This window comes from Melospiza melodia, chromosome 13 (assembly GCF_035770615.1).
Source record: "Melospiza melodia melodia isolate bMelMel2 chromosome 13, bMelMel2.pri, whole genome shotgun sequence".
NCBI classification, from domain to species: Eukaryota; Metazoa; Chordata; class Aves; order Passeriformes; family Passerellidae; genus Melospiza; species Melospiza melodia.
This window is the reverse complement of record NC_086206.1, coordinates 3,367,536-3,382,188: the sequence shown is the minus strand read 5'-3', so window position 1 is coordinate 3,382,188 and position 14,653 is coordinate 3,367,536. Positions and strand designations below refer to the sequence as shown.

At 45.7% G+C, this 14,653-nt stretch overlaps 1 protein-coding gene and 1 long non-coding RNA gene across 2 annotated transcripts in view; one reads left to right on the top strand and one right to left on the bottom strand.

The window, feature by feature from the left end:
* Positions 1 to 8,118, top strand: part of LOC134424123 (uncharacterized) — a 40,932-nt gene extending 32,814 nt beyond the window's left edge. Inside the window, exon 5 of the long non-coding RNA XR_010029347.1 lies at positions 7,898 to 8,118. This is a non-coding gene — a long non-coding RNA (uncharacterized LOC134424123). The remainder of the gene's footprint in view (positions 1 to 7,897) is intronic.
* Positions 2,091 to 11,229, bottom strand: LOC134424121 (fatty acyl-CoA hydrolase precursor, medium chain-like). The gene is made up of 13 exons (XM_063167624.1): positions 11,145 to 11,229; positions 9,846 to 10,038; positions 9,029 to 9,173; positions 8,452 to 8,585; positions 7,963 to 8,116; positions 6,986 to 7,087; positions 6,063 to 6,170; positions 5,262 to 5,402; positions 5,091 to 5,177; positions 3,967 to 4,114; positions 3,650 to 3,781; positions 3,249 to 3,321; positions 2,091 to 2,830 (listed from the first exon to the last, which is right to left on the bottom strand). The coding sequence occupies exons 1-13, from the start codon at positions 11,215 to 11,217 to the stop codon at positions 2,656 to 2,658; spliced, it is 1,665 nt and encodes a 554-aa protein (XP_063023694.1). The 5' UTR covers positions 11,218 to 11,229; the 3' UTR covers positions 2,091 to 2,655.
* Between the last annotated feature and the right edge of the window lie 3,424 nt (positions 11,230 to 14,653).

The following is a 14,653-nucleotide window of genomic DNA, read 5'->3' as shown; positions in this document are numbered from 1 at the left end:
CTGCCTGCACACCGGCCTGCCTGCTCCCATTGTAGCCACAGGAGCTGGCTGAGTCGTGTCACGTCGGGGTCACCACAACTACGTTGGAATCCATGTGTTCTGTAGGGTCAGTGGTGAGACAGGGATGACACAGCCCCAGAGCTCCATGTGACAAACTCTGTGCTTTATTGTTTGCAGCCCTCTTATTCAGGGAGTCCAAAACTCCCAGGTGTAGACAGCTCACTGGTCTGAGTCTCACAAAGCCCAGCTCCTGAGCAGTGAGGTGCCTGCAGCCCAAGAGGGAAGGTGATCAGTGAAGGTCCCTGTCTGTAAACCCAGGGACTCCAATGCCACAGAGCTGCTGGAGCTGGGAGCACACTCCACCTGCTCACAGCTTCCTTTATCCCAGGCAGCTCATGGGAGGCACAAAGAGCTCTCTTACCGTCCCGCAGGGCTGAGATCATTGGAACATGTCCAGCCCCAAACCTTAACAAGGCAATGCTGCTGACCAGGAATTTGTGTTTCTAACAGCTGCACATCACTTAGAGCTTGTTGGCTGCTCTGTTTCACAGATTAAATCTCCCTCCTTGTTGATCAGGTTTGCAAGTCACAAATTATGAAACTGCAAAGAACATCCTATTTTAATAAAAATTTGTATATTTGACACTCAGCAACAAGATGATCTGAGAAGAGAGACTGGCACAGAACAAACATAGTTACTCACCACTTTGGAAAGGCAATTATAGTAATTATGGATAGTTAATAAATTTCAACAAAAAAGATTAAGGCTTTTCTTGACAGAATGTGAAAAACAAAACAGCAGCAGTTCTTCCTGAATAGTATCAGTAAATATATGGCTGAGAATTTCTTCAAATATTGGTGCAGCTGGCAATCTGAACCAAGTGACCATGAATAATAAAGCTACGAGAAAAAATGAGGCTTGGGACATGAGGTAAGGATCTGCAGTTTAAATGTGGCCTATTCACTGTGGCCATGGTGTTATTCCTTTCCCAGCTGTTTGACTGTGTGTACCAGTCTTTATATTTGGGGTTTAAAATCCACAGATGGACAGAACACTTCCTGTCACGCAGCCAGAAACTTCTTTGTAATCATGTGTGCCTAATGTGTGCCTCCCTTCTTCCCAGGAGTTGTACTGATGGCTCTGCATTCCCAAAGACACAGGATTCCTTCTGTCTTGTTAGGATAATGACTTTTGTGAATGTGCAGGGACAGACACATTGACTCAACAAACACACCACTAATGGACATAAAGGCTGTGCCAGAGCAAAACAAGGGAAGGGGTAAGAAATGTGTGACACAACTGGCAGCATGGTTGCTGCAATTAGCTGTTCCTGATTGCCACAACTGGAGTTTTTCACAAGTTATGGAAAATGCAGAAAAGGGGGTGGCCAGGTAGTGCAGATGACACTGCTTGAGATCCACAGGTGTGCAAAAGCAAGTGAAGCCAGGGGAGAGGAGGAAGAAGAAGACACCTACAAAGGGTCACCAGCTGGAGCAGGAGCTTGGGCTGGCCCTGTGAGAGCCCCCAGGTGCTGTGGGATGTGGGAGCTGGGCACCAGTGCAAGGGGGAGTTGGAGCAGGGCTGTTTGTTTGTTTGTGGCCATGAGGAGAGCTCTCCTGGCTTCCTGGATTCCCACATTGTCCCTTTGTGTCCTGCTTGCCATGTAAGTTGGCAAAAAAGCCACTTCCCTCCCGGTGTGCCCTGAGCCCTTCCCCAGCTGGGGGAGGCTGGGGGTGCACACTCTGCATGTCAGCAGATCTCCTCTCTGGTGCTGCTGAGCCAACAACGTGCAGGGAGCACCACCAGCCTTTGCTCCCCCTCTGCCTCTCTGGGCGTCTGTCCTGCCAGCACTGCGTCCTCCTGCAGCCCCTGCACCGGGCATTTGCCAGGAAGGGGTGAAGGACACACAGTCACAGCCCAGAAGAGGCTGTGGAAGAGCCTTAAGCCTCAGGTCCTGCACAGACACCTGCAAAGATTCATACCTGAAACCATTTGGGTGGAAGAAAGAACCTGGGCACGTTTCTGGCTTCTCGCGTGTGCCTTGACCTCTCGGAATGAGCCTCCATCAGTTTAGTGAAAGAAAAGGAAGTTCCAAAAATCAAAGCACCATTTATTTAGAACAATTCAGACAGCAATAGAACAGGTAGAGATTTTCTGTCCTCTTTTGTGAGATGTCAAGCTCACCTCACAGACTTTGTTTGATGGATGCTCTGCTGCCTACAAGCTATTTCCAGTGAAAGAAAGCAGAAAGAGTCTCTAGGAAGGACAACTGACCATGCCCTTCTGAAAGAAGAAGGGAATAAGCATATAAAATTGTCTGACATTTACAGTATATTCTATATATATAATTTCTTACAGATTTCAGTTCATGTGCCCATTCCCACCTCAGTATTCACTTTTGATATGCACTGAGTAGGTACCATGGTCTGTCTGCACCCAGACAGATTGTGGGTTTTTTCTGGTTGCTTCATTAAATAGTGATTTTCAGTCTGACAAACATTCTGAATGCCCCTTGTTGCTCTCCCTTCACTGTGATTAGGCCAGCAGATTACACAACAGTGAGTTAGAAGGTGATTATTACTCTGTATGCTGACAAACTCATTTTGTTTGACTTTCCTTTGGGTTTTAAAAGCAAACTGTGCCCTCCACAGATCTTATAAATCTGTGTGTTTTCTCCTTCCAGTCTGACTTTGTTTCAGGAGCTGTGCCCAAAACTCCACTCTGTGTTCTTTCAGTTTCTCTGCTGCCTTTTGCTCCAGGTCTATTCCCAGGTATTTTTCCTCCAGGTCATACTGAGGCCAATGGACCAAGCCCTCCCCGTTGGGATTTCTGGAAATAACAGAAGGAAAAGTTAGCTCTCCATTTGCCAATCCATTGCTGTCTGACTGCTCAGGTTCAGAGCATTTCAGAAAACCAGCAGGTGAGCCCAGCTGATGTGATTCTGGTACCTGAATAAATGGACAATATTTTATGAAAATGCTCATCAGTGGAACAGCAAAAGTGTAAGAGTTGCCATTCTTTTTAGATATAAAACTCCATTGCAGATGGAGTAACATTCTTATATTTTTTTTCTTCCTTATTTCTGCTGGTTTTTTAAAAAAGACATTTAAAAGAGAAATTGATGCAATATTTCTCTTAAATTCTGTCAAATTATAGGAAGCACCACATAAGTACTGCGTCAGGCTGGTAAGTATGGTCTGGGCGGCACAGACTGAACTTGAGGTGTAATTAGCACTGTAATTCTCACCCATTTTTAGCAAAGTTGGTCCAGTATCTCATCACAGTTCTGCTAAGTTCATTTTCTTCTTTTGTAGCACCTCCTGCAAAGGGTGAGAGGGAAGGGCCATGTTAGAAAATAACTAATGAGTATCAGCTGGATCATTGCAACACTTCTGGTTGACATGAGCTGTTGGAGCTTTTTCTAGGAGAGACCTGCAGATGAATGATGTAATGCAAAGTATCTGCTACTGAAGACAGAAGATGTTTATGCTCATAATAATACTTATGACATATATATGGTATGCTAATAATAAGTATAATATCTATAATGCTCATAAAGAGAGAAATTCTATTCACAAGCCCTGCAGTAATTGAAAAGAGAAGTAATGAGGGTCTAAAAGGAAGATGGAGGAAATATGGGTACATCACCAGCTAAGAATGGCTTTCCAAAGACAAAGGCAATCTCAGCTCCATGATCTGCTTTTACAAACTCTGGTACCAAACCTTCCACGGAACTCGGCCGATGTTGGAATTCATAAAAGTAGACTGGGTTGCCAGCATCTAGAGGACACAGAAAAGTGCTGGTTTGAGAGCTGAAAATACTGCTCCAGACATGATAAACTTTCATGAATACCTGTTTTGGTTAAATAAAACCACTACCAGTCCTCTGGAGAGTGAAAAGTGCTGCACACTGTCCACACCACCTCCAGCCAGAATTGAACAGCTGTTCTGAAGCTGCTGGGTACCTCTGTGGAATCTGGCCACTTCCACAGATGAGATGACAAAGTAGACATCTCCCAATGCATCCAGGAGGCCATCTCGGACCTGAGCAGGGCTTTCTGCATCTCCCATGTACTCCTTGTACACTCTGTCAACAACTTCAGATGTAAGGCCCTGAAACAGCAATGAAAAGTATTATAATGATGATGAATATTGTAAGGAGCAACAGCAGTGGGTGAGTGTGGCCTCTGCACATCCCTGGCTAATCCCCACCAACAGCTTTCAGAGAAAATCCCCAGCTGTGTCAGAGTGTGGCTCAGAGCTCAGAGCGGAGTTACACAGCTGTGGGTACAGGTGATCTTGGGGACAAGAGGGATGCAAGATCAAAGGATCAACCACCTTTAGATAAGCAGCAGTCAGTGATGCTGACTCTTCTCTCTTCTGTGCAAACACCTTCACAAGAGCACAGAAATCCTGCTGGATTTCATCAAATCCATTGATTGTTGTCAATGACCATAATTTCTACTGTTCAGAACAAGCCTGGGCTCTGCATTTCCAAGTTCATGGTGAATCTTTGTGTCATTGATTGATGCTTGCAAGTACTGGCCCTGCTTCTGGGGTCCTTAATTCTTACCTCATAATCTGTACTTTTCTATGGAGTAGCTTCAGGAGAGCACAGAGGCACCACAAAGTCAAGAGATTTGTAAATTACAGGGAAACAAAACCTCGAGAAACCTGAAGGAAGGTGTCAGTGCACCCCAAACCTCTCGGACTTTCCTTTCCAGTGCCCAGCTACTGCTTTAGGAGGTTGTGTCCCATAGGTCTCCTGCCAGACCTGCTGCTACTCTGCATGTCTTGCATGACCTGGGGGGATCTACAATGTCCAAGCGACCTTGTTTAGGTACCTGCATCACTCCTGGATTCCCACAGAACTCCTTTTGAAGAAGTGGGGCATTTAGGCTGGGAATGCAGAGAGTATTTCCAGGCACTGGAGGTAACAGGAGTGCAGCACCTGTGTGCCTGTTTCTGCCCCAATTCAGGGAGCTGTCCAGCACAATGGCATTTCCCTGGGAAATGTGTCCCTCCAGGAGTAAAACCAGGCAGAGCAGCCAAGCAGCAGCACTGGGTTATTCTGAAACTGGTCTCTTACCTTAATGATTACTGCTAAGGTGCTCTGTAAAATGTGACGTGCAACATCTTTATCCAGACCATCCACAAAAGGCGGAAATTTCATCACCTGTGTGATACAGAGAATGATACTTACTAAAACAGCTGCTATTTACAAAATGATGTTTTAAGATCAACATTATAATTCCCTTACCATAGGAAGTCCCCATCCAAATTCACAGTTATTTACTCCTATGATGTATGGGACAGCATTGATTGATTTTTCAGAGAGTAATTCCCTGGGGCTCTTTGGAAAAAATACACCATCTACACATGCACTGATGAAAAAGATATCCTGAACAAAAAGTGAAAAAGGAAAAAGAAAGCTTCATTATTGCATTCATTTTACTTCCTAAAGATGCTCAGATTTTTATTGCAGTTCCAAAAAGAAGCCAAATGAAAATACAAAACATAATGGTAACCAAGCCATCTTAACATTTTCTCTGACTGCTGTTCTGCACTAGACAGGAGGTTCTGTGAAGATTAACATTATATTTCTAATGTTTTTGAAGCAGAAGTCATTATACTGAATTTACATCTTTCCTTAGTTAATTATGGTCATGGATATGTGGAACAATGTGGGAAAACTACTTCTCTGTTGAAGTATCAAAGGTACATAAGCAATGTGATAGGAACTTTTAGGTAGGACATAATATATTATTTGATGTTCAGGTTCTCCAGAATCATCTGGGCCATTTTCTTTTCCTTGCCCTTGTTGAGCATGACAGCAAGCCACAGGTAGCTCCAAGTGCATGCAGAATGAAGGGCAGGAACCTGTTTGCAGTTTTCAGGCAAGAATTCACTGCAGATCTGCAGTGCTGTCATGTCCTGAAAAAGTCAAGAACGTCAGATTTTACATCCACTTCAGGTTCTCCTAATATTACAGCCCACCGAGGGTATCCTCTGGGATTAAAAGGTCTGCATTGTCATTTAAATGCAAGAAGAATCATTTCACCTCCATTTTCTGTGTTATCTGTAGTAGTTCTTCTTCTGTTTTTCCTCTCAAGCATTCAACCATTGCAGCTGAACTGGATTTTTCACAGCCAGCGACAGCAGCAATTTTCTGCAAGCAGTGAGAACAAACAGGTTTGGACACATTTCCTCTGTCTGGCTCTACGAGACACCGAGTGCAGCAGGAGCAGCCAAAGCTCCTGCACAAAGGATGCTGGAGCCTGGCTTGTCCCAGCTCCTGAGGGAGGGCACTGGAAGCCCTCACAATCCTTCACACCACGGGCTGGGCAGGAGGGGAAAACCTCTGCCTCCAGGTTTTTTTGATACAGAAATATTCTGAGACAATGCTGGTAAATAACAGGCTGGGCTGAGAAGGCTGGGTGACATAAAGGAGTTAGAGAATAAACCATCTGCAGGGCAACAGAGAGCACATTCTACCACTCTTGGTGATGTCTTTTTGGCTGGAGCAAGAGCTGCCATTAGAGACAGCTGTCTCTTTGATGTGCCAGCTTCCAGGTTCTGGAAATTGTTATTTGCACTTCAAGAGAAAAGAAAGGGCTGGAAGCCTGTAGTTCTCAAAGTACAAAAAACTGAATAAAGTCTTGTTTGTTTGCACACTACACGCATCAAACAGGAGGGGAAGAGTATTCAGAGTCTGATACTGTTTTCCACCAAAAAAGTCTAAGTTCAGGTTTTTTGAAGACACTACATGTTACAATATTCCTCGACTTTACATTTTTCTCTCTTTCTGTATATTTGGGTGTTTGAAAATCAACACATAATTAAACATGTACTATTTGCACACAGAAATACTGCTTTTAATGACTCCTTTGATTCACAAGAAATGTGAATTCACATGATTCAATACTTTGGACTGAAGTTTAGATATATCTGGAAAAAGGAATTAAAATTACCACAAGTACCCACCCGTGCTTCCTCCTTAGGCTGGTCAGTGAACAAGCCCAGGGCTGCAGTGCCACTCTCTGAAATGGCCTTGTGGAACAAGCCCTTGGCCAGGGGAGATAAGACCTGTGAGAAAGCAAGGACAAGCATGACAAGCAGTGTGTTCTCCCCTGGGATTTTGGGTTTCAGTGTCAGCAGTGGCCATTGGGGGCATTTTGAAAGCCCATGTGCTAAGAGTGTCCTGTGCAGCCTCTGGCCACAGCCCAGCTGTGCAAAGTGCTTTGGCAGCGCTGGCAGGGATGGGGAGCTCAGGGCCTTTCCCTCCCCTGCCCTTTGCTCCCAGGGCCTCCCAGCAGCACCCTGCAGGGCAGGTACAGATGGGATGTGCCCAAGGCAGGCTGGCTGTGCTGCAGAAGGGCAGGAAAGAGCTTTTGGCCACGGGAAGCATGGATGTGCATGCCAGGTACAAGGAAGCCTGGCTGGGCCGTGTGAGCTGTACCAAAGTGGGAGCGACTGGAGAAGGAGAGAGTCACAGCCAATGTGCTCCGTGTTGGAGTAAAGATTTTACACAATCACAGGGTCACAAACTGCTGGGCTGCACCAGCTGCCAGAACTACTCGCCTCAATCACTTGGCACAAGTGGCTGTCAAAGCAAACAGAAATTGGGCAGGAGTCCACAACTCCTCCTAAAGGACTTTTCTCATGAGATTAGATTTTGAGGGGTTTTTGACATTGAAAAAAACACCCCAAACCAATGAGAACTTAATTCAACAGATGAGTAATAACATTCTGTTACTTAGCCACAACATTTGAGTATGAAAAGGACAAATTATTATCATTCAAAATCTGTGTTGTTTTGCCTTGTTGTGTTATCAAAGACCCAGGTGATGTGTCACCGTAACCCCGTCCCTTTTCTCTTGCTGACTTCCCATGCAGATACTGAAAATGGATGGAGGGGTTTTCTCCCAAGTAATTACAATTCCTGATTACTGGGAACTTACAAGAGCAGAAACACTGATTCCTCCTGCAGATTCTCCAAAGATAGTGACAGATCCTGGATCTCCTCCAAAATGCATGATATTTTCCTGAATCCAGCGAAGAGCCGCCACTTGGTCTAAATATCCCCAGTTACCCCGGGCATGCTCATCACCAGTGCTGCAGGGACAGAACAGATTTGTTCAAGTGCTCAATGCAAGCCAAGAGGCAGAGAAAAACACAGTCTGTGGTGTGACAAATCATCTGCCATTGTCTACACAGAACTTCCCTCCACGACTGACAAATGGATGGCTCAGGCATCCCTGAGAGTGGAGCAGCAGCCCCACAAGAACAGACCTGGAATCTGCCTTGGCACTGGAAATTGTCCCCAGGGCTGCAGGTGCAGTTCAGAAATGTTTTTTTGCATAAGCAAGTCTTCTGCACTTCTCTTTACAAAGGCTTTGCACACATCCTTTTGGAAATCACTTAGGAAAAACTGAGATCATCCAACTCACCTAAAATATCCAGCAATACCAAGTCTGTACTGAATTGTTACAACCACCACGTTGTCAAATGCTGCAAATACTGAGCCATCATAAGATGAAGCTGCTCCAATAACTAATCCACCTCCATGGATCCATGCTAGGACCTGGAAAAAGAAACAGAGGATCAACCCAGCTCAGGTAAGAGCCCCCAGTGAGAATAACTAAATATAGCCCATGATACAACATTTTGTGCTATTTCACTCCTATTCTTTCAGAATACATTTCACAAATTGCAGAAATCTTTCAAATCTGAGGCCTGCAGGGCTACAAAATGGCACTGCTTTTGTTAAATGTTTACACTGTGTCAGTGCCCTGTGACTTTGGACTGATCCTTTGGATTAAATCAAGCACTGCTTAGCTAGATGGCAATACAATTTTACTTGTAAAATAGGATTTTGTGCCTCTTTAATTCCAGCTAGTATTTGGTGGGAGAAAGCATGTAAGTTGTTCATCAGTACAAAAGTGCTCCTGCATGTCTGCTCATGGCAGAGGTTGAAGTTTTCTTGTCAGATAATTTTGCTGAAGGTGTTATAAGGATTTTGCTTACAGGCAGCTTCTCCTTTTCTCCGGTAGAAACAGGTGTGTAGACATTGAGGTACAAGCAATCCTCAGACACTTTCAGAGGAACCTTCTCTTTTCTGTTGGTAGCCATATCTGAAGCAAACTGTCCTAGTATTGGGTCCTGTATACACCTGAATAAATGCAAAAGTAACAGGGTAACAGGCAAGGGAATTCACTAAATCCTGAAAGCTGTGAAGAGAAACGTTTTTGTACTTCCACAACAAAGTGCCAAGCAGAAACTGATCTGCAGCACACTTTTAGACTGGCATGTGAAATACATATGCAAATATAAATGAATTATTTGAAGTCTCCAATAGCTTTTTACTTTGTAATGGTAGATATTGGACTTGAGACAATAAACAGGGCCAGTAGAACAACTCAAGGGAGTGAGACATTTACAAGGTAGATTGGCATTGCTGTGCATTTCCTATGTGCCCTTTTAAGCACTTGACTCAGCAGTTTCCCGCTAATGTTGTGTTCCAACATTTCCTCAGCTCCTTTCTGTCCCTGCTCCAAAGGTTTCCAGTGATTGGTAAGGGCTGGCCAAGTGCTCCTGAGGCAGAGCATTGTCTGTAAGTGCTGCTCCATCTCAGCTCTCTCTGATGCCTGTCAGAGAGCAGCTGCTGGCACAGAGAGCAGCTCCCAGAGTGTCTTTAGAAATGCATCCACTGGGACAGCTGCAGGTGCAACGAGGGGGCACCAAGGAATTTGTCTTCATGGATGGCCCTGTGAGCACATCAGAGTCCTGGAAGTGTCCAGAGTTTAACATCATGAAAGGATCAGTGGTTTGGTCATGGCCTTACATTGGTGGGTAGGAAGTGGCATCTCTGACACCTTCCCATGGCTCAGGTGGCTGGGGTTCAGAAAACCTCAGTGATCCAACGGGAGGTTTAGCAAAAGGAAGCCCCAAAAAGACATTTACAGTCCTCTCAGCTGTGTCCACGTGGAATTGGTACCCTCGGACTCTCCCGTATTTGGTCTCTGCTTCTGGTTGTTCTGTGGGACAGCAGCACAGAATCACATCACTGCTCTGGTTGTAAGTAGTTGCTACATTTGCAACTTAAATGTACACCTTTTATGCACTTAGACAAATAGTTTTTATACATAAAGCTTCAACTCTCATCAGCTTTAACACTATACTATCTTAACATGCTATTTTATTTTACTAATTTGATTACTATTGTTTTCTCATTTAAAATTGTTTAGTTTAAATTTTTATTTTAATGTTTTTAATGCAATTTTAAATTTCTTCTGAAAAAATTTCATTATAACTTTATTAAATCAGTAGAGCTAATATTATTTCAGCTTTCATTTTGATTGGCCTCAATATCCATCTCCTTCAGGTATATAATTTGTATTGTCTTACTGAAGACACATTAGTGGTTGCATAGAGATCTTACTATTATTTTTTTTTTTACCCTGGGTTGTTAGATAAAAACCCATTTTAACCCCATGTGGGAAAGTTCTACCATCAAATACAGATGTGGTACTGTGGCTGTGCAGCCTCAGCAGGCAAGATTTTGGGACAGGGATTTGACTTTTCTTATTGTAAAGAAGGCAAGTAAAATGAATGACTGAAAGCAGATTAAAAACTGTAGTGAAATTTTTACTACTGCAGCTCAACTTGTGTGCCCAGCTCAGCCCAGGGTTTGTGCCCATCTCTGCTAATTGTTTGTACCTGCCTCAGCCCAGGGATTGTGTCCAGATCATCTCAGGCTTTTTGCCCATCCCTGCCCAGGATTTGTGTCTATATCAGCCCAAGGTTTGTGCCCATCCCTGCCCAGGATTTGAGCCCATCCCTGCCCAGGATTTGTGTCTATATCAGCCCAGGGTTTGTGCCCATCCCTGCCCAGGGTTTGAGCCCATCCCATCCCAGCATTTGTGCCCATCCCTGCCCAGGGTTCGTGCCCATCCCAGCCCAGCATTTGTGCCCATCCCTGCCCAGGGTTCGTGCCCATCCCTGCCCAGGGTTCGTGCCCATCCCAGCCCAGGGTTGTGCCCATCCCTGCCCAGGGTCTGTGCCCGGCTCTCGGCTGGCCCCGGAGGCAGCTGCAGGTGCCCTCTGTGCTGCAGCTGCCCCGGGCCGTATCCCCGGTGTTTACCTGTGGCCACCAGCGCCGCGGCCCCGAGGCAGAGGATCCAGGCCAGCCGCGCCGTGTCCCTCGCAGCTGCCATGGTGCCACTGGCCCCAGCCCGCGGGCCGGGCCTTTATAGGCTGGGCCTGGGCCGCCTTACGCAAGGCAAAGCCGGCTGAGGCGAGGCAGCGCTCGGGCTGCGAGCCAGGCCGGCACTGCCGGGCCCGGCCCGGGAGCGGGGAGCCCTCCTGCCCGCGGGGCTCCCGCTGCCTCCCCAGCGCTCCTTTGCCACGGCAGTGCCGCAATCCCGGGCACCGCAGCCCCCAGGCGCTTTGCAAACGGCCCGGCATTGCCGGGAGCGCTGTCCTGCTGCTGCAGCACCTCCGGCTGCGGCCCCGGGGGAGGCTTTGCTCAGCCTGCCCCGCACACACCTGCGGGGCACCTCGGCTCTGCTCGCTCCCATTCACTGCCTCTGGGACTGAGATCTGCGGGTGGGAAACACAGCCGAGCCAGGACCAAACCAGAGCCCTGCAGGTGTACTTTCACCGAAGTAAACGTGAAGTCATTTTTATTCTCTGAAAAGAGAATAAAATCACCTGTGTGATTTACAGTGCCTGGAGATAAACCCCAGCCAGCTTTAACCTGGCTGCTCGCAGGGCAAACCGGTGGCAGGCACTGCAGGTGACCCCAAGCAGTGCTGGCTGTGTCTGCAGCCTGTGCTGGGTTTGTGGTGGCCCCTGAGCTCTGCCCCAGGGCCCTGCCCGCCCTGCCAGGCTGTGCTGGGTGCAGCTCCTGAGGCTGAGGGCACGGCCAGTGCTCACTGTGCCCTGCCTCATGGGCAATGCTGTGAAGAAAACAATGAAGACATAACCCTCTGTGCAGAGTACCAATGAATTTGGGGCCTATATGTGTTCCCTGACAGGCCTTTTGCCTTGATTCTCAAGCGTGACACAAAAGGTCTATTAAAGTGGCCTGGGAGTAGTCTGCACTGTTTGAATATACGGTCTATACAGTAATGATAAAGTGAGCATTTTTAATTGCAGTTAATGGTACTGGGGGCTGGGGTACCAGTGATGCAGCTGCGAATAGATGATCTTTTTCCTCTGTGTGTGATCTTTTACCTCTATGTGTGATGAAGCTTTCCTAGATACCTCAGAAGGACTGCACAGGAGTAAACTCTGCACTCCTGTTTGCCTGCTTGGGTGCTGCTGTGTATTCTCTCACTGTCTCCTCTTACCTGGGACTGTTTTTGTTCCTGGCAAGGGAAAACTGTTTCCATGCAAGATGGAACTGCAGGAATTCCTCCTTGTGGCTCAGCTCCCACACTGGTGAGCATTCATGCCTCAGCTCACTCGTGACACACAAGCTACAGGAGGGGTCCTTTGCTGCAAAGGCAAATATCCTGTACTCCACCCGCTGCTCTCTCCTTTTGATGTAACAAAGTTGTTATCTTCTATGACCTGATCTTTGCTGATTTTACTAGTCTCTATATTTTCCTGTTTACTTTCCTTTTATTTTCTGCCTTCATTAATGTTTTAATTTCCAAGCTTTTCTCTTTTTGTTCTACTCACTAATTCTCTCTCAAGTAGCCACTCTGCAACTACTCTGAGCCCACATCCTATCCACAGGCCTAGAGAAGCAGCCATTCTGAAAATAGTGTGTGTGCAGACCAGTTTCTGTGACCTCTGCCCATCCTACTTACAGTAGGATAAGATAACAAAAAATGGGACTTTAGATCTCTACAGCCTTGTCTGGAGATACTTTGGTAGATCTACAAGCATGGCATATATGTTTTGCAAATGTGGAGACTCTTACTCCAGTGGCACAGACTTGTAGAATCGTAGAATCTGAGGACAGTGCTACATACCTGGTGAGTATGATTCTTGAATCCTGTTTGGCATTAAATTAAAGAAATTTTGCAACTTGCCCTCAATCAGTGAATAATGCATAAGTCATAATGTGGCATAATTCATACATGAATAATTCACAAAGGTCAATAAAAAATTCCTGCCTCATGATGACCTTTGCCTCTTTGTACTGCAATAAACGGCTACCTGTCCTGATTTCAATAGCTGAAAAAAACCAGACAAATATTGTAGTAATCACATATCCTCTGAACAGAAAGAGACATGATTCTCTCCCAGGATTTTCCTTGGAAGCTGTGAGAAGCTGTGAGAAAGCTCAGAGAAAACAATTCTTATCTCCATTTGCTGCACCAGTTGTTGTGCACATGTGGAATGTGTTATGGAGATTGTTTACCAAAGGGTGGTTTCTTAACTGGACACTGGTGGTGGTGTTTGGATTCATTGACCAATTGGATCCACGTGTGTATATGGACTGTCTGGCAAGGATGATGGTTTTTTCATATGGTATAGCTGTCTTGGTTTGGAAAGACAGGAGTCTGCTAAGGAAGGCAGGAGTCTCTCTTGAAATGGAGAATGGAAACCCTCCCCACCCCTTTGAATTGCTATCAATTTTAAATTAAGGGGCTCTTAGGCAAAAATACGTGAGCAAGAAATAACAGTTCTTTAATTGGGAAAGGGGGAAAAAAAGGATAAAATAAACAATGCAGTACACTGGAACAACACTGACAGAGTCAGAACCCAGCCTGACACCCTGTGGGTCAGGGTGTTGGTGGCAGTGCCATTGGAAATGTGGCTGCAGCCCTCCTGCAGTGTCAGGGGTGGTTCTGTTGGAGCAAGGGGAATCTGTAGAGAAGGATGTATTCTTCCTCTGAAGAGCCAGTGGAAGAACAGCTGCTGTTCCTCTGGGGAGTCTCGTAGAGAAAGCCATGCTGGTCTTTCAAAAACCTCTGGATTATATCTGGGTAGCAATGCTTGGCTCCTCCCTCTGGGCTCACATCTCCCTATGGGATGTTATAGCTCTTATCAGCCATGCAGTGACATTCAATAGCTGTTATCAGCAGATGTCCCCTCCCGATGGAGGAGTGAATGTGGTCACTCAAAGAGAGAGATAAGGCAAACTGCCCACTTGACAAAAGATAATCTGCCATACAGATGGTAATGGAAAACATCTTGCATTGTAATCTTCAACAATAGTATAGTATAGTATAGTATAGTATAGTATAGTATAGTATAGCATAGCATAGCATAGTATATTGTAGTGTAGTGTAGTGTAGTGTAGTACAATAAAGTGATTGATCAGCCTTCTGCAATCATGGACTCAATGCTCGTTATTCCCTGCTCAGGGGACCACTGCTACAATAAAATATCACAGCCCCTGCTGAGGATTCAATGAAACTACAGAATGTAAAACTTAGATCTAGAGCCTCTGAAGCTTGGACAGCTTTACCACACGCTAAAGAAACAGTGTGACTCTCACCTCAGGAGACAGGAGCATCACAGTGCTTATCTCTACATAGAAATCAGTAAGATCTTCTGACACTTTCCACTGTGATTTTAGTGCTGGTCTGTGCTAGGAAGCCAATTCAACTGCACTTCTCTGCAAACACAAGATGAGCGTGTGTTCTGTGCACACCCATACACAGAATATCTCCTGTTTGTCTCCTTTTAAAG

What these genes read in the sequence shown, in the direction of transcription:
- LOC134424121 (XM_063167624.1), bottom strand. Translation starts at nt 11,217, where the DNA reads ATGGCAGCTGCGAGGGACACGGCGCGGCTGGCCTGGATCCTCTGCCTC. An exon ending in GGTATTGCTGGATATTTTAG is followed by an intron (nt 8,117 to 8,451) that starts GTGAGTTGGATG and finishes CTGTCCCTGCAG; the next exon opens with CACTGGTGATGAGCATGCCC. An exon ending in AGCCTAAGGAGGAAGCACGG is followed by an intron (nt 6,171 to 6,985) that starts GTGGGTACTTGT and finishes CACTGCTTGCAG; the next exon opens with AAAATTGCTGCTGTCGCTGG.